General features: G+C 30.0%; 4 protein-coding genes across 6 annotated transcripts in view; 1 reads left to right on the forward strand and 3 right to left on the reverse strand.

Annotated features, from left to right (window-relative positions):
• Positions 1-33: 33 nt before the first annotated feature.
• Positions 34-24,139, forward strand: part of LOC111418720 (Zinc finger protein swm) — a 62,057-nt gene continuing 37,951 nt past the window's right edge. For 2 of the 3 annotated variants that reach the window (XM_071201073.1, XM_071201071.1), the window contains exons 1-11: positions 34-118; positions 342-1,527; positions 5,471-5,948; positions 9,300-10,168; positions 10,219-11,163; positions 11,238-11,357; positions 11,649-11,801; positions 12,242-12,396; positions 12,792-12,946; positions 13,331-13,475; positions 13,782-13,848. In XM_071201073.1, the coding sequence (XP_071057174.1) occupies positions 60-118; positions 342-1,527; positions 5,471-5,948; positions 9,300-10,168; positions 10,219-10,305 (2,679 nt within the window). In that variant the 5' untranslated portion in view covers positions 34-59 and the 3' untranslated portion in view covers positions 10,306-11,163; positions 11,238-11,357; positions 11,649-11,801; ... (2 more) ...; positions 13,331-13,475; positions 13,782-13,848. The remainder of the gene's footprint in view (positions 119-341; positions 1,528-5,470; positions 5,949-9,299; positions 10,169-10,218; positions 11,164-11,237; positions 11,358-11,648; positions 11,802-12,241; positions 12,397-12,791; positions 12,947-13,330; positions 13,476-13,781; positions 13,849-24,139) is intronic. The other variant, XM_071201072.1, reaches the window with a different exon arrangement.
• On the reverse strand, positions 5,950-6,926 carry LOC111418724 (uncharacterized). Its single transcript, XM_023051375.2, has 2 exons — positions 6,375-6,926; positions 5,950-6,326 (listed from the first exon to the last, which is right to left on the reverse strand). Exons 1-2 carry the CDS (start codon positions 6,840-6,842, stop codon positions 5,970-5,972), a joined length of 825 nt encoding a protein of 274 aa, XP_022907143.2. The 5' UTR covers positions 6,843-6,926; the 3' UTR covers positions 5,950-5,969.
• LOC111418666 (ras-like protein family member 10B) lies at positions 13,877-22,485 on the reverse strand. Its single transcript, XM_071201059.1, has 4 exons — positions 22,311-22,485; positions 19,556-19,645; positions 14,694-14,875; positions 13,877-14,645 (listed from the first exon to the last, which is right to left on the reverse strand). The coding sequence occupies exons 1-4, from the start codon at positions 22,483-22,485 to the stop codon at positions 14,049-14,051; spliced, it is 1,044 nt and encodes a 347-aa protein (XP_071057160.1). The 3' UTR covers positions 13,877-14,048.
• On the reverse strand, positions 17,968-19,513 carry LOC111418664 (uncharacterized). The gene is made up of 2 exons (XM_023051287.2): positions 19,398-19,513; positions 17,968-19,341 (listed from the first exon to the last, which is right to left on the reverse strand). The coding sequence occupies exons 1-2, from the start codon at positions 19,450-19,452 to the stop codon at positions 18,101-18,103; spliced, it is 1,296 nt and encodes a 431-aa protein (XP_022907055.1). The 5' UTR covers positions 19,453-19,513; the 3' UTR covers positions 17,968-18,100.

Genomic DNA, 24,139 nt, shown 5'->3' on the forward strand with positions numbered 1-24,139 from the left:
GTGGAAATCGCTCGAAACTCCTTCACAAGGCGATTAAGAACCGAAACGAACAAGAAAATATGTTTATACAGGACCCGGACGCTTTCAAAACATGGTTAACCGCTGTCCTGAAGCCAATGTAAGCCATCTCCATATTTTAGCATTATTTTCTTAAAATTTCGGATTTAAACCCAAATTTTTATCAAAAATCATTTAAATCGGCAATAATCACTTTATTTATTATAATCATTAATTAACCACATTTTTTGTTTAAATCATTTTTCGTTTTTAATTGAGGTCATCAAACATAACCTCACTAATTTTTAAAAATCATTTTTTTGATCAAATTTTTGATTTATAAGGTGCGAGGCGGATCCGAGTGCATTGGCAAATTACGTAATCGCCTTAGTGAAGAAAGATAAAAGCTTAGAAGCCCTCCGAGACAGTATGATATCTCAATTAGAAGTGTTTCTTCAAGGTGAGACGATAAATTTCGTAAATCTCCTATTTAAAACGCTCGATAATCGCGAATACATGGAGTCGGTGATTCCGAACGCGAACCCCCCCAATCCAAACATAATCGCGGCGAAACCCGAGTCGGGAAATTCCCCCCTAAAGATCCAGCCGATTAAAGAAATCAAGCCGATCATCCCAGTGAGTGAGCTCCCGAATTTAAACGAAACGATAAACGGATCGACGACGAATATAATTGAGAAACCCCCCGCGAGACCTTCCGATTTAAAAAGAAAAAGCGAATCGGAGAAAGAAGAGAAGCCGAGGCGGCGTTCGAGGCATCGGAGTTTATCGAGGAACCGCTCGAGATCGCGATCTTGGGATAGAGTGCGTCGATCTCGTTCTAGGGATAAATCCCGCGATAGAGACCGAGAAAAACGCGACAGAGCGCGTCCATGGAGGAATAAATCGCCTCCAAGACGCTACGATAGGCGAAGATCTCGCTCTATGTCTTTAGGGGGGCGAATTCGCTCGCGATCGAGGAGCCCTCGTCATAATTATCGAGGTCGATATCGAAATCGATCACCCCCCAGATCAAACAGTCGCAGCAGATCGAGATCGAAAGATCGCAAAGAGACCGTTTTAAATCTAAAAGATTCGCATTCAGGGGCGGGGACCCCGACTCAAGATTCGAATCATGGCGATATGGATTTGCGATTAAATAGCACCACGCAAAGTATTCAATCGGTGGTGGTGCAACAAGGCGGGGTTGAGCGAAAAAGACGATGTAGGGATTATGATGAGAAAGGGTATTGTATGCGGGGGGAAATGTGCCCCTTTGATCACGGGGTTGACCCCGTAGTGCTCGAGGATAGCACCTTATCTTCAGTTTTAACAACTTACGCCCCTAATGGGGCTCCTGTACCTGTCGATGTCGCCCCGGGGGGGTTATTACCCCCGGTTATGCCACCTTCGCATCCTATGATGCATGGAATGCCGCCAAGAGGGGGGCATTTACCCTCGGAATATAATCCACAAGCCCCACAAATTTTTCATCGTGGATTTCGAGGACCTCGCCCCATGTTAGGACCAAGAGTACGTAATTTAATCAATTTATTATGTTTATTACCCCCAAAATCCAAATTCCTTTTTACCTACAACTTATTAATTATTACTTACAACACATTGAGGGTATTTAGGTTTACTTAATAGCAATTTTAGCAACACCAAAAAGTAACTAAAACGCGTTGTGGAACCCAAAAAGTGTAGTAGTAGTGTTTTTAAGCATGAAAGAACACCATGAAGTTCTTTATTATATGGTAACTAACTTCAGGTTTAAAATGTCAACCTCAATTTTGACATATTTGTAATCTACATTAAAAATGCTTTAAAATGAGTACAAACACGACATATTTATCTTTAATATTAATGAAGTTAACTTCCGGTTTGAAATGTCAATGTCATTTTGACATATTGTTAATATTTATAAAATGTTTTAAAATTTATCACATAAATGAAAATATAAGAAAAAATGTCAAAAATTAAGGTTGGTATTAATATTTAAAAATTATGTTGCTAACTTCATTGTTGCCAACTTCTGGTTTAATACTTTTTATTCCAACTGATTTGAATGGTTATTTAACAAGGATTACGAGTACATATATATCAAAATTAAAGTTGAAATTATCACCATGAAGTTTTCAACCTTAGATTTGAAATGTCAACCCCAATTTTGACGTATATGTCATCATCATTAAGAAATGTCAACGTCAATTTAGATATATTCGTAATTTTAACAAAATGTCTTTTAAAATAAATATAATTATTCATAAAAACCGAAAATATAAGAAAAAATGTCAAAAATTAAGGTTGGTATTAATATTTAAAAATTATGTTGCTAACTTCATTGTTGCCAACTTCTGGTTTAATACTTTTTATTCCAACTGATTTGAATGGTTATTTAACAAGGATTACGAGTACATATATATCAAAATTAAAGTTGAAATTATCACCATGAAGTTTTCAACCTTAGATTTGAAATGTCAACCCCAATTTTGACGAATATGTCATCATCATTAAGAAATGTCAACGTCAATTTAGATATATTCGTAATTTTAACAAAATGTCTTTTAAAATAAATATTATTCATAAAAACCGAAAATATAAGAAAAAATGTCAAAAATTAAGGTTGGTAATTAATATTTAAAAATTATGTTGCTAACTTCATTGTTGCCAACTTCTGGTTTAATACTTTTTATTCCAACTGATTTGAATGGTTATTTAACAAGGATTACGAGTACATATATATCAAAATTAAAGTTGAAATTATCACCATGAAGTTTTCAACCTTAGATTTGAAATGTCAACCCCAATTTTGACGTATATGTCATCATCATTAAGAAATGTCAACGTCAATTTAGATATATTCGTAATTTTAACAAAATGTCTTTTAAAATAAATATTATTCATAAAAACCGAAAATATAAGAAAAAATGTCAAAAATTAAGGTTGGTAATTAATATTTAAAAATTATGTTGCTAACTTCATTGTTGCCAACTTCTGGTTTAATACTTTTTATTCCAACTGATTTGAATGGTTATTTAACAAGGATTACGAGTACATATATATCAAAATTAAAGTTGAAATTATCACCATGAAGTTTTCAACCTTAGATTTGAAATGTCAACCCCAATTTTGACGTATATGTCATCATCATTAAGAAATGTCAACGTCAATTTAGATATATTCGTAATTTTAACAAAATGTCTTTTAAAATAAATATTATTCATAAAAACCGAAAATATAAGAAAAAATGTCAATAATTAAGGTTGGTATTAATATTTAAAAATTATGTTGCTAACTTCATTGTTACCAACTTCTGGTTTAATACTTTTTATTCCAACTGATTTGAATGGTTATTTAACAAGGATTACGAGTACATATATATCAAAATTAAAGTTGAAATTATCATCATGAAGTTTTCAACCTTAGATTTGAAATGTCAACCCCAATTTTGACGTATATGTCATCATCATTAAGAAATGTCAACGTCAATTTAGATATATTCGTAATTTTAACAAAATGTCTTTTAAAATAAATATTATTCATAAAAACCGAAAATATAAGAAAAAATGTCAAAAATTAAGGTTGGTATTAATATTTAAAAATTATGTTGCTAACTTCATTGTTACCAACTTCTGGTTTAATACTTTTTATTCCAACTGATTTGAATGGTTATTTAACAAGGATTACGAGTACATATATATCAAAATTAAAGTTGAAATTATCACCATGAAGTTTTCAACCTTAGATTTGAAGTGTCAACCCCAATTTTGACGTATATGTCATCATCATTAAGAAATGTCAACGTCAATTTAGATATATTCGTAATTTTAACAAAATGTCTTTTAAAATAAATATTATTCATAAAAACCGAAAATATAAGAAAAAATGTCAAAAATTAAGGTTGGTATTAATATTTAAAAATTATGTTGCTAACTTCATTGTTACCAACTTCTGGTTTAATACTTTTTATTCCAACTGATTTGAATGGTTATTTAACAAGGATTACGAGTACATATATATCAAAATTAAAGTTGAAATTATCACCATGAAGTTTTCAACCTTAGATTTGAAATGTCAACCCCAATTTTGACGAATATGTCATCATCATTAAGAAATGTCAACGTCAATTTAGATATATTCGTAATTTTAACAAAATGTCTTTTAAAATAAATATTATTCATAAAAACCGAAAGTATAAGAAAAAATGTCAAAAATTAAGGTTGGTATTAATATTTAAAAATTATGTTCTAGCTTCATTGTTGCCAACATCGTGTTTAATATTTTTTATTCTAATTTTTTTGTTTTTTGAGGTTAAAATTACAAATATAATAATAAAATCGTAATCTTTATAAAATAACCTTTAAAATGAGTCCAAACACTTATCTGAAAAAACAAAAAAGTTAGAATAAAAAAACATTAAACCCGAAGTTAGCAACAATGAAGATAGCAGTTTAAGTTTTAAATATTAATACCAACCTTAATTTTAGATTTTATTTTATTATATTTTTGTTTTTGACAAATTTTAAGACATTTTATAAAAATTAAGAATATGTCAAAATTGACGTTGACATTTCTAACCGGAAGTTGACCATAACTTCATTAACATTGAAGATAAATGTGTCGTGTTTGTACTCATTTTAAAGGATTTTTAATGAAGATTACAAATGTGTTAAAATTGACGTTGACATTTTAAACCTGAAAGAGTTATAACGCTGCTAGATTTCTGAAAATAGTGGTTATTCTCTTTCAAGTATAGTTTGATTATTTACAACAATGCCTATTTTTCTGTAGCAGTATTGAACCTGAAGACATAATCAGTTTTTAGTCCATTTGAAGCAATATCTATTCTTCTATAAGCAGTATCTGTCTTCTGCAATTAATTTTTACTCTTCTAAAAATACTGTTTAGTTATCCATATGTGGTATCTGTCTTCTGCCAACAATATTTAAACTTCTGCAAGAAATTTTGAGACTATTTCAAGCAGCACATAGCTTTCTATGGGCAGTGCGTATCTTCTGCCAACAATATTTAATCTTTTGCAAGCAGTTTCTATACTATCTCAAGCAATAATTAGGCTTCTTTAGGCAGTATCTATCTTCTGTAATCAGTTTTTAGTCTTTTACAAACAGTATTTAGCCTTCTACAAGCAGTTTTTAGACTATATGAAGCAGTATATAGGCAGACTATAGGAACTACAGACTCCTCTTCCGGTTTCACAGTTTTAATTGATTCATATTTGATTAATGCTTCTCTTCCTATTAGGTTTTTTAATATCGCCACCAAATTTTCATTTGTGTTTTCGTTTTCTACATTCTATGTTTGAAAGCAATCGATTGTGGGCAATCATTAAATATCCACATCGCGTTGTGGATACTTTTTGGTGTCAAAATTGCTTAATTTTAGCTACTAACTTTAACGCGTTGTAATTAAATCGGGTAAAACATATCCAATCTAAATAAAATTAATTTTTTAGATACCAATGAACCCTTTTCCGCCTCAACCCAACATGCAGCGCGAATTAATCCCCGTTCCGGTCCTCGATAACCAACAAAACGATCATCACCAATTCCAAGGGAATTTCCCCGGGCGCCAACAACCCGGTTTTATGGGAGGCGGAAACGTTGGAATTCCCCCGGAACACGATCAAGATGGCATGTTTAAAAAGAGGGGGTTCGATTTCAACCGTTTAGGACCACGGCAAAAAAACCCGGCGAATTGCTCGTTGGAATTAAAAAAAGTCCCTCCTGGTCTAAACAACATTACTCACCTCAACAATCATTTTTCCAAGTTTGGGAAAATTCTCAATATTCAAGTTGGGTACGAAAACGATCCCGAAGCTGCAATTGTGACGTTTTCAAGTCATGCAGAAGCCAACGCCGCCTATCGGAGCACCGAAGCGGTTTTAAATAACCGCTTTATTAAAGTATTTTGGCATTCGGCCAATAACGAAGGTACGTTTATTTATTTATTAATTAAATTAAGTACATTGAACAATTATCAAAAACAAATTTAAGCGATCTCGTTAAATACGGTTTTAATTCGATCAAAATTTTATTTAAATCGTTTAAAATTTCTTTTGGAATTTTTTTGTTGTTTCCATTGGGGGTGAACCAATTTTTTTCGAGCACCTCCCGCAAGATGTTCGCGTAATGCATAAAACACTCAATTTCGATCCCACTTAATACATCGCTGATGTTAAAATTCGTTAAAATTTGGGTGTTTTTGATGGTTTCGAAACGATTTTTAATTTCAATTAGGATGAATAAGCGCGATTCGTGGCGGTTTGTAAACTCCAAAATCAACTCTTCACATAAAATTAACAAATTAAACTAAAACAAATTAATTAGATTAAGTTATTACGAAATTATTTTTGTTACCTTATTTATTTCGTCGAAATTGAAAAAGAATCTGAACAAAAACACTAAAAATTTTTCGATTTCTTTTTGAATGTCTTTGGTTTTAAAATTGGAGATTTCCATGATTAAGGTGAGGTTTGCGATGGTTCCTACAACCTCGATAATTTCGTTTTGGCTCAAATCCTTTTTTCCCAACTCGTTTTTGGTATGCTCGAAGAGTTTTGTAACGCATTTTGTGACTATCGGAAATAAATCGTTCATTTCTAACACGCCTTTTAGGTCCATCCTATTAATTTCAATGTCTGTTGTTAGGAAATATCTCAAATCAGCCTCGATTAAGTCGTTAAATAATTGTTTTGGGTCTGTGTAATTCTTTTCGATCATCTCCGTGGTTTTCTTTAAAATTTTTAGGGCTGTTTTCACGATTTTGTCTTCTTCAGTTGATTCTTCCATATTTAACGTCGACATTTCTTTTAGTATTTCATCCATTCTTTTAATAATTCTATTTTAAATTTGAATATATTTATTAAATTAATATTTTGAGGTTATCTGTCAAATGAGACATTTATTTTTTTTGGGGGAAAAAGGATAGGAAACCCAACAAAACAAAAAATTACTCAAAATTTTTAAACTAACTTCAAAATTGATGCTGTTTTTTCTTATTATAATAATCGATTTGTTATAAATAAATCGAACGCGTGTAGTTCTTTTATTATTTGATCCATTCTTTTAATAATTTTTTTTATTAAATTAACATTTTGAGGTTATATGTCAAATTTTGCCATTTATTTTTTGGGGGAAAAAAGGATAGGAAACCCAACAAAACAAGAAATCACTCAAAATTCTTAAACTAACCTCAAAATTTGTTTTATTCTTTTTTATTAACCGAATTGTTATAAATAAATCGAACGCGTGCATTATTTCATCCATTTTAATAATTTTTTTTATTAAATTAATATTTTGAGGTTATGTGTCAAATGAGACATTTATTTTTGAGGGAAAAAGGGATAGAAAATTCTTCAAATAAGAAAAATCACTAAAAATTCGTAAACTAACCTCAAAATGTTTGTTGTTCTTTTTTATTAATCGAATTGTTATAAATAAATCGAACGCGTGCGTTTCTTTTATTATTTCATCCATTCTTTTAATAATTTTTTTATTAAATTAATATTTTCAGGTTACGTGTCAAATGAGACATTTATTTTTTGGGGGAAAAAAGGGTAGGAAACCCACCAAAACAAAAAATCACTCAAAATTCTTAAACTAACCTCAAAATTTTTGTTGCTATTTTTTATTAATGAAATTGTTATAAATAAATCGAACGCGTGCATTATTTCATCCATTTTAATAATTCTTTTTATTAAATTCATATTTTGAGGTTATGTGTCAAATGAGACATTTATTTTTGAGGGAAAAATGATAGGAAATTCTTCAAATAAGAAAAATCACTAAAAATTCGTAAACTAACCTCAAAATGTGTGTTGTTCTTTTTTATTAATTGATTTGTTATAAATAAATCGAACGCGTGCATTTCTTTTATTATTTCATCCATTCTTTTAATAATTTTTTTATTAAATTAATGTTTTGAGGTTACTTGTCAAATGAGACATTTATTTTTTGGGGGAAAAAAGGATAGGAAACCCAACAAAACAAAAAATCACTCAAAATTTTTAAACTATCCTTAAAATTTTTAGTTCTTTTTTATTAATCGAATTGTTATAAATAAATCGAACACGTGCATTATTTCATCCATTTTAATAATTTTTTTTGTTAAATTAATATTTTGAGGTTATATGTCAAATGAGACATTTATTTTTGGGGGAAAAAAGGATAGGAAACCCACCAAAACAAAAAATCACTCAAAAATCTTAAACTAACCTCAAAACTTGTATTGTTCTTTTTTATTAATCGAATTGTTATAAATAAATCGAACGCGGGTACATTTCTTTTATTATGTCATCCATTCTTTTAATAATTCTATTCTAAATTTAAATTTTTTTATTAAATTCATATTTTGAGGTTATGTGTCAAATGAGACATTTATTTTTGAGGGAAAAAGGATAGAAAATTCTTCAAATAAGAAAAATCACTAAAAATTCGTAAACTAACCTCAAAATGTTTGTTGTTCTTTTTTATTAATCGAATTATTATAAATAAATCTAACTCGTGCGTTTCTTTTATTATTTCATCCATTCTTTTAATAATTTTTTTATTAAATTAATATTTTGAGGTTACGTGTCAAATGAGACATTTATTTTTTGGGGGAAAAAGGATAGGAAACCCACCAAAACAAAAAATCACTCAAAATTCTTAAACTAACCTCTAAATTTTTGTTGCTAATTTTTATTAATGAAATTGTTATAAATAAATCGAACGCGTGCATTATTTCATCCATTTTAATAATTTTTTTTATTAAATTACTATTTTGAGGTTATGTGTCAAATGAGACATTTATTTTTGAGGGAAAAAAAGGATAGAAAATTCTTCAAATAAGAAAAATCACTAAAAATGTATAAACTAACCTCAAAATGTTTGTTGTTCTTTTTTATTAATCGAATTGTTATAAATAAATCGAACGCGTGCGTTTCTTTAATTATTTCATTCATTCTTTTAATAATTTTTTTATCAAATTAATGTTTTGAGGTTACGTGTCAAATGAGACATTTATTTTTTGGGGGAAAAAAGGATAGGAAACCCACCAAAACAAAAAATCACTCAAAAATTCGTAAACTAATCTCAAAATGTTTGTTCTTTTTTATTAATCTAATTGTTATAAATAAATTTAACGCGTACGTTTCTTTATTATTTCATCCATTCTATTATTAATTATAAATAAATTAATATTTTGAGGTTATGCGTCAAAAAAGTCACTAAAAATTCGTAAACTAACCTCAAAATTTTTGTTGTTACCTTTTTTATTAATCTAATTGTTATAAATAAACGTAGGTAAACAAGAAAATGTGCCTCCGAGATCCTCGATAAAAGACCGTTTAGGAATCCCACAAATTGTAGCGCCAAATTCGAATAAAGTCTTAAATTTGGTTCAACCGAAAGCGGAAGTGAAGGATGATCATCAAATTGAGGATCAATCTCCGAAGAAACCGGTTGATTCCGCAGCGTTGGTTGCAGCTAAAGAAGAAAGGAAAGCTTTGGTAACGGGGGCGATTAAAAAGAATCAAGAACTTTTAGCGACCAAAGAGAAGTTAAAAAAGAATCAAGAAGAGAAACGTAAAGAGGCGATGAAATTTTCTCAAGATCTCCGAAAACGCCAACAAGAATTATTAAAAAAACAACTGGAACAACAAAAATTGTTGATAAGTAAGTTAGAAAAGACCCCGGCGGGGCCGCATCGCGAACAATTAATGGAAACGATTAAAAAATCGCAAGAAGCCATCGAGGAGATACGAAAAGCGATTTTAGCGATATCAAATTCATCGACAACCGGGGGCTCACACAAATCACCGGCTCCGATTAAAAAGAGTAAAGAGGAGGCGCAAAAAGAAATGTTGGACGCTGAGTTAGATTTGATAACGAAGCAACAAGAAGGGGCTGATACGTCGGAGTTGCAAAAGCGGATTCAAGAGTTAAAGGCGAAAACTCAATTGATGAGGGGGCCTGGAGGTGTTCGTGGGAGGAGATTCGCAGCTCCGATTGTGAGTCGACATTTATTATCGAAGAATAATTTGGTCGATCAGCAAAGTGTTACGAAAAAAGTGAATCGATTTAAAAATATGTCGGTGGATCATCGGCCCACGAAGATTTTGGTGTCTCGGTTTGAAAGTGATGAGCAAAAAAATGTTTTATCACATTTTTCGGTGAGTTTGAATTGTGTTTGAGTAATTTTTATTGATTGCTTTGATTTTAGCTCGCTCAAGAAATGTCGGAGGAAGCTCTTCTTCAAGATGATGAAGATGAGGATGACGAAAATGAGGATCGACCGTGGAAACGATAGTTTTTTCTTTTTTTATTACACTTAAGGGTATCGTTTAACGATAAGATTCGATAAACTTGATAAAAAAGAGTTAAGGTGTGTTAATGATTTAAAAAAATAACTATAATTATATAAAATAAAATAAAATATAGAGTAAAAGTTGTATAAAAAAAGATCGAGGAAGCAAATATTTCTAGTTTTGGTGTTATAGTTAAATGTTTTTGTTAATTGTAAACCAAAAACTCACTTAATTCTTATTCATGAAAGTTACGATTAATTTTTAAAAGTCTTTTTGATGTGATTTTTTGGGAATTTATTAGCGATTAATGTAATTATAATTGAATTATGTTTCCGATTGATTTTTTCCTTTTTTATAATTGTAACGATGAGTTGAAATGACATAAAAAAAATAATGCCCCGCAAATAATAGAATTAAAAAAAAAGAGGAAAAGAATTTTGCAAAAGTTAAAACAAAAAATTTTTCAAAAAAAAGCGATTTGCAAAAATTACAAAAATAGAAGTAGTGATAAATCGAATGATATGAAAGAAAAGATAAGTTAAAAAAAATAATGAGGCAAAATTGAATGGAAATAGTATATTTTACTATGTTGATATAACAAAAAAGGGGCAACAAAAATAAAAGAAACGTTAAGAGAGAGAACTTACGCATAATTACAAGCCAAAAAAAGAATAATTGTTCTTTTAAGAACATTTATCCAAATTTATTTATTTAAAAAATTAATTTTTTTAGGTTATAATATAGCGCCATCTACCCCATCAATTTATAACCAACTCAAATTTGAGGTTTTTTTCAATTTGAGGAGTTTTTCTCCAACATTTTAGGGGTTTCAATAACAGAAGACGGAAAAATGGATGTGGGTGAGTCAAACACAACTTAATTAATTCATTTTTATATCTAATTTTACTCCAATTACGTTTTATTTACACAAAAGAAAACATAACCTCAAAAGATTCTTCGAAAGAAATTGGAAGACGTTTTTGGATAATATGTCTTTATTACGACCAAGGCAGGAGAAATTGCAATTTTGAAGATAACGGGAAATTGTTGCAAAGTGAGTTATTTTTTAATACTGACTTAATTTTACAAATTAAATTTTATGTTGGCATAATTAAGCGATTTTCGTTTGTTATTTTGTCGCCATTTGCAGTTTTAAGTTGTTGCTATGCACAAAGTGTTTTAAACAATGATTTTTAAACAATTAAATGATTAATTCATTTAGGATTTTATGGTAAGAAAGTCGCAAAAATAATAACTTTATTGATAAAAGATAAAATTGTGATTGTAGCACTAACAATTTTTATGTTAACCTCACTTAATAGTTATGGTTTTTTGTTGTGTTTAGGGTTTGTGATGAATCCTCTGGTGTGCTGCTTCATTTCGGACTCATCTCGATTAAATCAACAATATTAATTATAATATTAGAAAGTTAGAGGTTCTCCATAAAAAGGTGAATCGGAAACAAATCGGCTCATTTTTAGTGTGGATCCCAATCAAGGTTAGTGTTATTTTTTTTTGCATTAAATCATTAAAAATGATCAATTTGAAACATTTTGGTTTATAATTTTACAACAAATTAATAAATAAATAATTTTTTGTGGTAATTTATTTCATAAAAACAACACAAAATTTTTTATAGGTTATGTTATTTTTTTCGACCAATCGTATTGCTTCATTTCATTTTAAATTTTTCTGTTGGCATAATTAAGCGATTTTCATTTGTTTTTTTGTCGCCATTTGTACTTTTAAGTTGTTGCTATGCACAAAGTGTTTTAAACAATGATTTTTAAACAATTAAATGATTAATTAATTTGCGATTTAATGGTAAGAAAGTCGCAAAATAATAACTTTATTGATAAAAGATAAAATTGTAATTGTAGTACTAAAAATGTTGGTCTTAACCTCACTTAATAGTTACTGTTTGTTGTTGTGTTTAAGGTTTGTACTGAACCCTCTCGTGTGCTGCTTTATGTTGGACTCATCTCAATGAAATCAACAATATTAATCATAATATTAGAAAGTAAGAGGTTATCTCCGGTAAAAAGATGAATCGGAAACAAGTCAACTCATTTTTCGTGTGGATCCCGATCAAGGTTAGTGTTATTTTTTTTGCATTAAATCATTAAAAATGATCAATTTAAAACATTTTGCTTTATAATTTTCCAAAAAATAATTAATAATTTATTATAAAAGTGATACCAACTTAAATAATTTTATAGGTTATGTTATTTTTTTAAATTTTAAAGTTGGTGTCATTAGCGATTTTCATTTGTTATTTTGCCGCCATTTGCACTTTTAAGTTGTTGCTATGCACAAAGTGTTTTAAACAATGATTTTTAAACAATTAAATGATTAATTAATTTGCGATTTAATGGTAAGAAAGTCGCAAAATAATAACTTTATTGATAAAAGATAAAATTGTAATTGTAGTACTAAAAATGTTGGTCTTAACCTCACTTAATAGTTACTGTTTGTTGTTGTGTTTAAGGTTTGTACTGAACCCTCTCGTGTGCTGCTTTATGTTGGACTCATCTCAATGAAATCAACAATATTAATCATAATATTAGAAAGTAAGAGGTTATCTCCGGTAAAAAGATGAATCGGAAACAAATCAACTCATTTTTCGTGTGGATCCCGATCAAGGTTAGTGTTATTTTTTTTGTATTAAATCATTAAAAATGATCAATTTAAAACATTTTGCTTTATAATTTTCCAAAAAATAATTAATAATTTATTATAAAAGTGATACCAACTTAAATAATTTTATAGGTTGTTATTTTTTTAAATTTTAAAGTTGGTGTAATTAGTGATTTTCATTTGTTATTTTGCCGCCATTTGCAGATTTAAGTTGTTGCTATTCACAAAGTGTTTTAAACAATGCTTTTTAAATGATTAATTAATTTGGGATTTAATGGTAAGAAAGTTATAAAATAATAACTTTATCGATAAAAGATAAAATTGTAAATGTAGCACTAAAAATTTTGGTGTTAACCTCACTTAATAGTTAAGATTTCTTGTTGTGTTTAGGGTTTGTGCAAAATCCTCTCGTGTGCTGCTTTATCTCAGACTCATCTTGATGAAATCAACAATATTAATCATAATATTATAAAATAAGAGGTTATCTCCGCTAAAAAGATAAATCGGCTCATTTATCGTGTGGATCCCAATCAAGGTTAGTGTCATTTTTATTTGCATTAATTCATTAAAAATGATCAATTTTAATTAATAATTAATTTATTATAAAAGTGATACCAACTTAAATAATTTTATAGGTTATGTTATTTTTTTTAAAAATTTTATAGTTGGTGTAATTAAGCGATTTTCATTTGTTATTTAGTCGCCATTTGCAGATTTAAGTTGTTGCTATTCATAAAGTGTTTTTAAACAATTAATTAATGTTGGATTTTATAGTAATAACACTAAATTTATTAATAAAAGATAATGATTATTATTAATTTAGGTATCTTGTTTGTTTAAGGTTTGCTAAATCGTCTTGTGTGCTGCTTAACCTCATTAATTGGCTCAAGTTTCGAGGTTACATAAAGGTAGGTGCAAATTTATTAAAAATGAATATATTGCGGAGAAATTTTTATTGAGTCATCACAAAAACTTTCTTAATACTAAATGGCACAGCTTTTATTTAATGATTTAAACGATTAAAAGAAGTAATCGATTCTTTTAGATTGTCCGTAACGTTATTTACGAAATTTATTGCGTTTTATTACTTCATTCATTATTATTAACCTCAAATAATAACACATTTATTTCTATCTAAAGCATCTTGTATGTTATCCAACATTGGGCTTTGATCACGACTATCCAAATTATCAATCATCGAAATTAACTCTTTAAACACGGTAACGATTCTCCAATTATATTTGGCGCTACACTCAACGTAAGTGCATTTCCACTGTTTCTTGACAACGTTAACAATTTCTCGACGCCTCTCGTCCGATCCGCTCGTAATTGCAGGTGGTTTCCCACCACCACCAGCAGCAACCCCTTCGCTATTAACTATGAGGTCTTGTTTATTGCCTACGATTAATACGGGGACGTTGGAAACGTTCCGACTTTCCATTATTTGTTCTCGAATTGTTTTTACGTATTGGAAGGATTCGGGGTTTGATAGGTCGAAAACTAAAATGTAAGCCGAGGCGTTTCTTAAGCCGAAAAACCTGTAATCGGTCCATTCGTAGAACGAATTCACCGGAAAATACGGTATTACCGGTAAATCGGTTATTTTTATTTCGTAGAGACGATTGTTTGTTATCACAGATGGATAATAAGTGAGTTTTTTATCCGTTGGGATGTATTCTTCAGTAAAATCATTCCAAACAAATTGCTAAAAATAATTAATTAATTTTTATTCAATTACATTAATTTGTCTTACTTGGATTATGCTGCTTTTTCCCACCATCGGGGCCCCTAACAATATCACTTTGATTCTATCCACCGATTCAGGGCTAATTTCGATGGGGCTTTGAGGATTTTCTTGATTTTCCGTTGCTGTTGATGATGATTTAGTCGTTGGGGCATCTTGTTGGCGTCTTTCAAAGAAATCCAGGTCCAATTCTAAAATTTCAAATTTGGTTGAGGTTAGATTTTTTTTTTTTTGGTTTTGTAGTTTTAGGGGAAAAAAGTACCAACTTAATCAAATCAGTTCGAAATTTAATGTTTAAAGTGTCATATTTTGACGTTTGACAGCTTTGTTGGTTCTTAACCTAACAAATTTTCGTTTCTAACCTATTACATCGTAAAGGAAATTTAAAATCCTTTAAAATGAGTCCAAACTCTACCTATTTACGATAATATAAAAATTACGTCAAAATAAAACAAAATGGCGGATTTTTTGTTGATTCCTAACCTAACCTTTTTTATTTTTATCGGAAATTAGTTGTGTTCGGTATCAAATTAAAGGGATTTTAATAAAGATTAAGAATTTAATAGAAAAAATAACATTCTTTTTTAATAAAAAAAAGTTTGTTGTTAATTTTTTAATATTTTAAAATCGTTTCTAATTAATTGCATCATAAAGGAAATTAAAAATCGTTTAAAATGAATCCAAACTCGACATATTTACGAAAATATTGAAATTACGTCAAGAAAAACAAAATGGCGGGTTTTTTGTTGAATTCTTAACCTAACATTTTATTTTTTAACCCAAATAGGTCATGTTTGGTATCAAATTAAAAGATTTTTGTTTCTTATTACGATTATTTCAACATTTATCATAAAATAATTAAATTCGATTTTGACATTTGACAGATTCTAACCTAACTTATTCATTTTTTAACCTAAATAGATCATCTTTGGTATTAAATTAGAAGCTTTTTGATTCTTATTACGACCATTTCAACTTTTATCAAAAAATAATTAAATTCGATTTTGACATTTGACAGTTTCTAACCTAACGTTTTCATTTTTTAACCTAAATAGGTCATGTTTGATATCAAATTAAATGCTTTTTGATTCTTATTATGGTTATTTCAACATTTACCATAAAATAATTAAATCTGATTTTGACATTTGACAGATTCTAACCTAACAAAGTTATACAAGTTATGTTGTGTGTTAGTTTTACTTTTCTTTCAATAAAAATTTACCACAATCTAACGCTAAATACATTTAAAACTAGAACCAACACTATAACTAGAAAAATTCGGGTTTAGCCGTCTTTAGAGACGTGCGGCTATACCCGAATGATTCTAGTTCTAGGTATAGTGTTAGTTCTACATAGTAACTATATTACTGCAAAACTAGAACTAACACTAGAACTAGAAACATTCGGGTTTAGCCGTGCGTCTGCAAACAATATCTTCTTCTCCAAGCAGGTCGTAATCTTTTCTAGTAGTATATAGCGCTCTGAAAGCAGGAAGTAGTCTTGTGGAAGCAGCATATCTCTTCTTTCCAAGTAGTTATTACTCTTTTTCAGTAGTATTTAGCATTCTGGCAGCATTAGGTATCTTTTTGGAAAGCATATCTCTTCTTTCCAAGCAGTTATTAATCATTTCCAATAGTATTTAGCATTATGGCAGCATCAGGTAGCTTTTTTGGAAGCATATCTCTTCTTTCCAAGCAGTTATTAATCTTTTCCAATAGTATTTAGCATTATGGCAGCATCAGGCAGCTTTTTGGGAAGCATATCTCTTCTTTCCAAGCAGTTATTAGTCTTTTCCAGCAGTATCTAACATTCTGGAAGCAGTAGGTAGCTTTCTGGAAAACATATCTCTTTTCTAAATAATTATTAAAGTCTTTGAAAGCAATACTACTGTCTTGGAAGCAGTATTCCGGCTATCCAAAGAGGTCAAAACCTTTAACAGCAGTGTTTAGCTTTCTGGAAGCAATAGGTATTATTTTGAAAACAGTATCTAGTCTTTTCTAAGTAAGTTGTGATCTTTTTCTGCAGTATCTAGCATTTTAGAAGCAGTAGGTAACTTTTCGAAATAGTATTTTCTCTTTCCAAGCAGTTTTTAGTCTTTTACTAGCAGTATTTAATCTTTTGATAGCAATAATTAGTCTTTTGCCAACAGTATCTGCCATTCAGGAAACAATAAGTTAAAGTTTTATAGAAAATATGCGTTTTAACCAAATGTGCTGCAAAAATATATGGTTAGTGCGGTCGATGACGTCACGTCGAAACTTTAAAGTGATTTTTCGCAAAGTTTTACACTTTTCCACATTTTTTCTTTGTAACGGCTAACTTGAGTCATTTCCCGTCGATTAAAAAAAAATTATCGATTTTTAAGCGACATGATGATTCTTGAATTATATCCAATTTGAGGTTAGATTTTTTTTAGGTTATGTCGTTTTAGGGGAAAAAGAAATACCAACTTAATCAAATCACCTTCCAAATACAATTTTTTTTCTATTTTTTTAATAAAAATTAATCAAATATAAATTAAATAAATCTAAATTAATTTAATAATAATAATAACTTGAGTCATTTCCCGTCGATTAAAAAAAAATTATCGATTTTTAAGCGACATGATGATTCTTGAATTATATCCAATTTGTTTGAGGTTAGATTTTTTTTAGGTTATGTCGTTTTAGGGGAAAAAGAAATACCAACTTAATCAAATCAGCTTCCAAATAAAATTTTTTTTCTATTATTTTTAATAAAAATTAATCAAATATAAATTAAATAAATCTAAATTAATTTAATAATAATAAAACTTGAGTCATTTCCCGTCGATTAGAAAAAAATTATCGATTTTTAAGCGACATGATGATTCTTGAATTATATCCAATTTGTTTGAGGTTAGATTTTTTTAGGTTATGTCGTTTTAGGGGAAAAAGAAATACCAACTTAATCAAATCAGCTTCCAAATAAAATTTTTTTTCTATTATTTTTAATAAAAATTAATCAAATATAAATTAAATAAATCTAAATTAATTTAATAATAATAAAACTTGAGTCATTTCCCGTCGATTAGAAAAAAATTATCGATTTTTAAGCGACATGATGATTCTTGAATTATATCCAATTTGTTTGAGGTTAGATTTTTTTTAGGTTATGTCGTTTTAGGGGAAAAAGAAATACCAACTTAATCAAATTAGCTTCCAAATAAAATTTTTTTTAATTTTTTTAATAAAAATTAATCAAATATAAATTAAATAAACCTAAATTAATTTAATAATAATAATAACAATTTTAATTAAATAAATTTTAATAAAAAAGTATTTATTTTGACCAACTCAGTTTGTTTCTGTTTATTTTTTCTTTTTTGACAGTTCAATTTAAATTTAAAGGTTATGTTAATAATGAAAATGCGTTGTAAATAGATTTTAATTGGAAATTTAAAACGTTACGGTTACAAATGAAGCAATTAAAACGATAAATCCCGTTTTAATTAAAGAACAACATTCGCAACCGTTACTCAACAGCCCCGTAACCCCAAGATCAGGTAAATCCTTCACCGTATTCCTAAAATCCTCCAATTCGCAACAAAAAATGTAACCGTTTGTGATGTTTTTGCGGTCGAATCGAGCGAAATTCACTTTGTCGCAAATATCGTTACAAAAAATATCCGATTCTTCGATTGTTGTGAGATGTGGGTTGTTAATTCCGATAAATGCTAAAGATGTTTCTGTATCGGGGTCGTGAATTATTTTCCAAAATGTTTTAGGAACCGGTATTTTTTTCTCAAAACCGTTTATTGTAGACGATAAATATATATTGATGGGTTTTAATTCGATGGTGTAAGGTAATGTTAAGGTTTCGTAAGTTCCGGTGTGAATAATTAAATCTTTGTTATTTGCAGAGAAATCTCGGATTTCTTCTTCGAGGTTTTTCCAATTTCCCCCGTTGAAGGTAGACCATTGAGGGGCTGAATTGACGTAGAAGAACGTTGATTTTTGTTGTGTGGCGTAAATAAAATCGGCCATCGCCGTTAAATGACCACGGTTTATATAAGTAACGTTGTTTATGTATTGAAGATCATTCTCGTCCAATCCGATTAATGTGTTGATAATTTTTCTTTGAGTATTCCGCGTGTATAAATCGTCCAAATTTTGAATCGTAAAATAATCTTTGCCCCATTTAAGCGGTCGATTCACGTTCAATTGTCGCATTAAGTTGCTTTTGGTTAAATTAAAACTGGAATAAATCGTTTTTTCTTCAATTGTATCAAAGCAGGTTGTTATTAAAGTTATAAATTTTTTAAATAATTCCGAAGTGAATTGAAACCCGATTAGGATTTTTATATGATTTATCGGGGACGATTTAGTGCATTTATTATCATCTTGGGGGATTTTTGCGGTTGCCTGGACTGATTTTTGGCACGATATGCTTTCGAAATTGGTGATGGAACCTCCTTCGAGTAAATATTTTCCACCTTTGCAAAGAAACTTTGCGAAATCGTCGTTAAACGGAACCAAATTAATCGTTAGTGTCGATCCGGGGCAACCAACCCCGATGTAATCACCATCTTCTAAAGTTATTAACCCGTCCGTTGATGGTAAATAAAATTTGTTTTGTCGGTTTAATAGAATTGGTTGTGGAAATCCGATGTCCGTTGTTATATCGATAACGCATTTTGCTTTTAGGAAAATTTGTTTAATGTGGAATTGATTTAAATTATTTTTGGGTACTTACCTCGGGTATAAATAACGGAAATTATTAAATTTAGAATGAATGTTTTAATGAACATGGTGAAATTGAGATGGGTAGAAACTAAATGGTGGTTTTAATGGGAATATAATATATAGTTTATCTTATCGATTTAGTGTGAGATAAAAATAATAATTATTTACCGAGATTTCGTTTCGTAGTTGGTGATAAAATTGGGTTCGATGTGTTTTGAGCGATTTGGAAAAATTTTTTATTACGATTTTTGGCAGTCTCTAATAATTAAAATAAAGTAAATTTTCTTTAATACAAATATTTTACTCAGAAACCGAGGCAGCTCTGCTGCTGAGGCAGTAGTTCAAGGTTTTTAATAATAATATATCGTTTAGAAACCGAGGCAGCTAAGCTGCCGAGGCAGTGATTCCAGTACTTAATATAAAGTAAACTTTTTTAATTTAATACAAATAGTTTACTTAAAAGCCGAGGCAGTCATGCTGCCAAGGCAGTGGGCCAAGGTTTTCAATAATAATATATTATTTAGAAACCGAGGCAGCTGTGCTGCCGAGGCAGTGATTCTAGTATTTAATATAAAGTAAACTTTTCATTAATCAAGGTCAAGGTTTCCAGTAATAATACAGGGTGTCCGGAAATGACGTGTACAACGCAAGACCACAAGTACCTTGACAAAAAATATGATGATTTAACTCAACTTATCTACAGGGTGTTTCGGTGACTCGGGGAACAAATGTAACCTAGTATACTAGAGTGAAAATGATGACGATTCATGTAAAAAAAATTAGTAAAAGTCCTCAAATTGCAAAGATACAGGCCATCAAAGTTATGAAATTTTAACACATTTTTCTAAATATCTTAAACACTATTTATGGTAAAGCGTTGAAATTTGGTACAGTGTAAACTAATATCACGTAAAATCATTAGGCAATTTTTGAGTTGGATCGGTACGCGGGAACAGTGCTATACAGGCTGTTCCTAAATTTTGTTTGCTCAGAACTTTTTTATTCTATCATAACCCTACATTTATTTTTGCAGTTTCTAATAGTAAATTTAGTTTAGAATCTTTTATCACTCTTAGAGAATATTGATAAAAACCACCGTTTTCGTATTAAATGCAAAAATGTTAGGCTCCGAATTCAATAACACTAAAAAAAAAATAAATAAATAAATAATCTGATTTGGCAATGACAAGTGAAAATCGAACTGTCATAACTATTATGTATGCAACATGTCCAAGTGTAGATTTAGCTAAATCACATTTTTAATTTGTTTTAGTTGATTTAATAAAAGAATTTGAAAACAATAAATTAAAAATCAACAAAAAATAAACAAAAAAACGACAACACTAACAGGAATAATAAAAACATACATAAAATAACAAGACAAGTAATAAAAAATACTAAAGGAAATGTTCAAAAACTTAGATTTCTTTTTTTTAGTGCTATTAATGAAATCGGAACCCAACATTTTTGCATTTAACACGAAAACGATGACTTTTATCAATATTATCTAAGAGTAATAAAAGTTTCTAAATTAAATTTGCTATTAGAAACTGCAAACATAAATGTACGGTTATGATAAAATAAAAAAGTTCTGAACAAACAAACTTTAGGAACATCCTGTATTGCATTGTTCCCGATGACCGATCCAATTCATAAATTGCCTAACGATTTTACATGACATTGATTTACACTGTACCAAATTTCAACGCTTTACTGTAAATAGTGTTTAAGATATTTGGAAAAATGTGTTAAAATTTCCTAACTTTTATGGCCTGTATCTTTGAAATTTGATGACTTTTACTAATTTTTTTTTACATGAATCGTCATCATTTTCACTCTAGTATATATGGTTAAATTTGTTCCCCGAGTCACCGAAACATCCTGTATATATAAAATTGCTTAGTTTAGCGTCTAGAACACTTTAAAAATAATATATTTTTTAAAATTTTTTTAAATAAGTCGAAAAATCCTCGATGGATTTTTTGGCCATGTGTTTGTATCAGTAGACTACAGCTATTTGTGGAATAAACTCTAATTTCGAAAATTATAGGGTGTTTAAAAACTTTGTCACAATAATTTATGCATCCATATCTTTTTAACACCCTGTACAAACACTACCATCTTTCTTTTCTGAATAGCTACTTTTATTTAGAAACTATTTTCTCTCTTACAAAATTTTAGTTGGGTGAACGGTTTAGCCACAAAAAAATATTTTCTAAATCCTCACAAGCGTGAATGAGTGATTAAGGTAGTTAATAACTTTTTTTTTAATAGTTGGCTAGGTATAATTAATTTTAGAAACAAAAACAGTTTGTTTTGCGTTTTATCTTTTATTCATCATGAATTTTTAAAGACCTCTAGCGACTAAACTAAGCAATTTTATATATAGATAAGTTGAGTTAAATCATCATACTTTTGGTCAAGGTTCCTTGTGGTCTTCCGTTATACACGTCATTCCCGGACACCTGTATATTATTTAGAAACCGAAACAGTCGTGTTACCAAGGCAGTAGTTAGTTGTAGTTCTTAAAATAAAGTAAATTTTTCTTTAGTACAAATGGATTACTTAGAAGCCGAGGTAGTGGGTAAAGGTTTTCAATAATAATATACAGGGTTTCCCAAAACTCCCGGGACGGAGCTATAAGTTTTGAACGAGTGAAGAACTAAATTTGGGAATCACTAAAGAGTTCTACATTCTTAGATAGTTTAGAAGTTCCATGCAATGTGGAATTTTTAGGGGATGACCACCCCTACATTTTTAAATAGCAACCCCTGTAGAGTTTTACCTTATTTTAAAGGTAATGAAAAAAGAAACACAACCCCATAAACCAAAACCCGATATCTTAATTGTTTCAAGAATTATGAGGGGTTGACTACCAAATGGGAAAATAAAATGTTTTCATGCTTTTTTGCAGTTTTATTACGATTTTTATAGCAAATGTTCAAATTGTCAACCTTCTTCGGTCTCGCAATAACCCAAACGCTCATAGATGGAATTTTGAACCATCGGGGGCATATCCCAAGTGATATTGGTGGTTCTTCAAGTATGCGATTTTCGAAATCATTGATTGATTCTGGTTTTGTTGTATACACGTACATCGAGCGATGTTAGATCAGGAGATCGTGGTGGCCACTCAATGTCGCCTCTACTACCAATCCAACGGTTTGGAAACGTACAGCTTAAAAAGTCTCGGACTGCGGGACTAAAATGTGGAGGACTACCATCTTGATGGAGTTATTTATTGTCAATACCATTAGGGCATACGGCACGTACACTTGATTTTCTAACAGATGCAGATATCTTCATCCAAATTTCCATTAATAAAAAATGGACCAATTACATTCTCTCCCATAATACCAGCCCATACATTATATTTCTGCGGTCTCTGAGTATGACCTTCTCTTATTAAACGTGCTATTTCGTCACTCTAATAACGACAATTGTGCCTATTAATTAACCTTTACCATTCAAGTAGAAAGTAGCTTTATCAGAGAAAACAACGTTCAAAAGAAAATTTCTGTCAACTTCACATTTTTCACGTTTTTAGACGCACGACTAAACCCGAAACTTTCTAGTTCTAGGTCTAGTGTTAGTTCTAGTTTTACACTAGCACTGTTTCTATGCAGAACTAACACTATACCTAGAACTAGGATCATTTGGGTTTAGTCGCACGTATCTAAAGACGACTAAACCTGAAACTTTCTAGGTCTAGATCTAGTGTTAGTTTTAGTTCAATAAATATATATATATAGTATATACAGGTGTCTCAGCGAGACCGGTCATTAGACGTTTCTGGGGTTTTGGCCAAACAAAAAATTTGAGAATGCAGACTTAAGTATTATCAATTACGTTCCCTTCATCTAAAATATTTTCAGATTTCTAGCACTTCTTTTATGCCGGAAGTCGCCGCCTACTTTATTTTTTTAAATGGTACACCCTGTATATTTTTACATATTTGGGTTTGTCTGTTTTGAAGGTTTATAAATAACTTTACTTTTTGCAATTTGAACCAGCAATTCTCGAGTTATTCGAATTTTTCTAGAAAAATCTGCTCCAGCAGACATTTGTTCAAAAAATCAGAAAACACTCAATTTTTGGGATATCAATTTAGGATTGAGAACATGCTGAAGCAACATGATGGAGTATGTTTTGGTGCCGAGAACTGCGGTCTAGAACGTTTGATCACTTTACTATGACACGTTAACTTTTCAAAATTTGGAAGTACCATAACTTCATTTTTTTAAATGGCACCCCCCATATTTTATTTTTTAGTCGTCTTCGGTGTCTCATTCTACATCTTTTATATCCCATGGGACCCATACCTAATATTAATAGTTTGGGAGATAATTAGGGTTTTTTGAAAAATGCACACATATCATATGGATATTTAGCCTAGTGTGCCATGAAAAACAAGCCTTCTCAATGAGTTCTTGTCAAAGACTCACTTGTTTACGTCACTTGATGCATGTGAGCTAATAATTATCTGTTATGTCCCTTAATATTAGTACTGAAAAGAGTTAAAATCGATAACAATAACGAAAGTAATATTTACACAAATCAAGAAATTCTTAATTTATTTTTTTTGCATGAAAAGAGCGACAAAGTTCGTAGTATGATTCCCAGATCTTCTTTGGCAGCTCGAATTGAGGTGTGGGACTGGGCTCGAAATAAGCCAAGGTATTCACCTCTTCCGTTGCATTATCTACTACATTTTTTGGTCAGTTTAACACGTGATTAACTCGTCCAAAATGC

Source organism: Onthophagus taurus, unplaced genomic scaffold (genome assembly GCF_036711975.1).
Source record: "Onthophagus taurus isolate NC unplaced genomic scaffold, IU_Otau_3.0 ScKx7SY_16, whole genome shotgun sequence".
NCBI classification, from domain to species: Eukaryota; Metazoa; Arthropoda; class Insecta; order Coleoptera; family Scarabaeidae; genus Onthophagus; species Onthophagus taurus.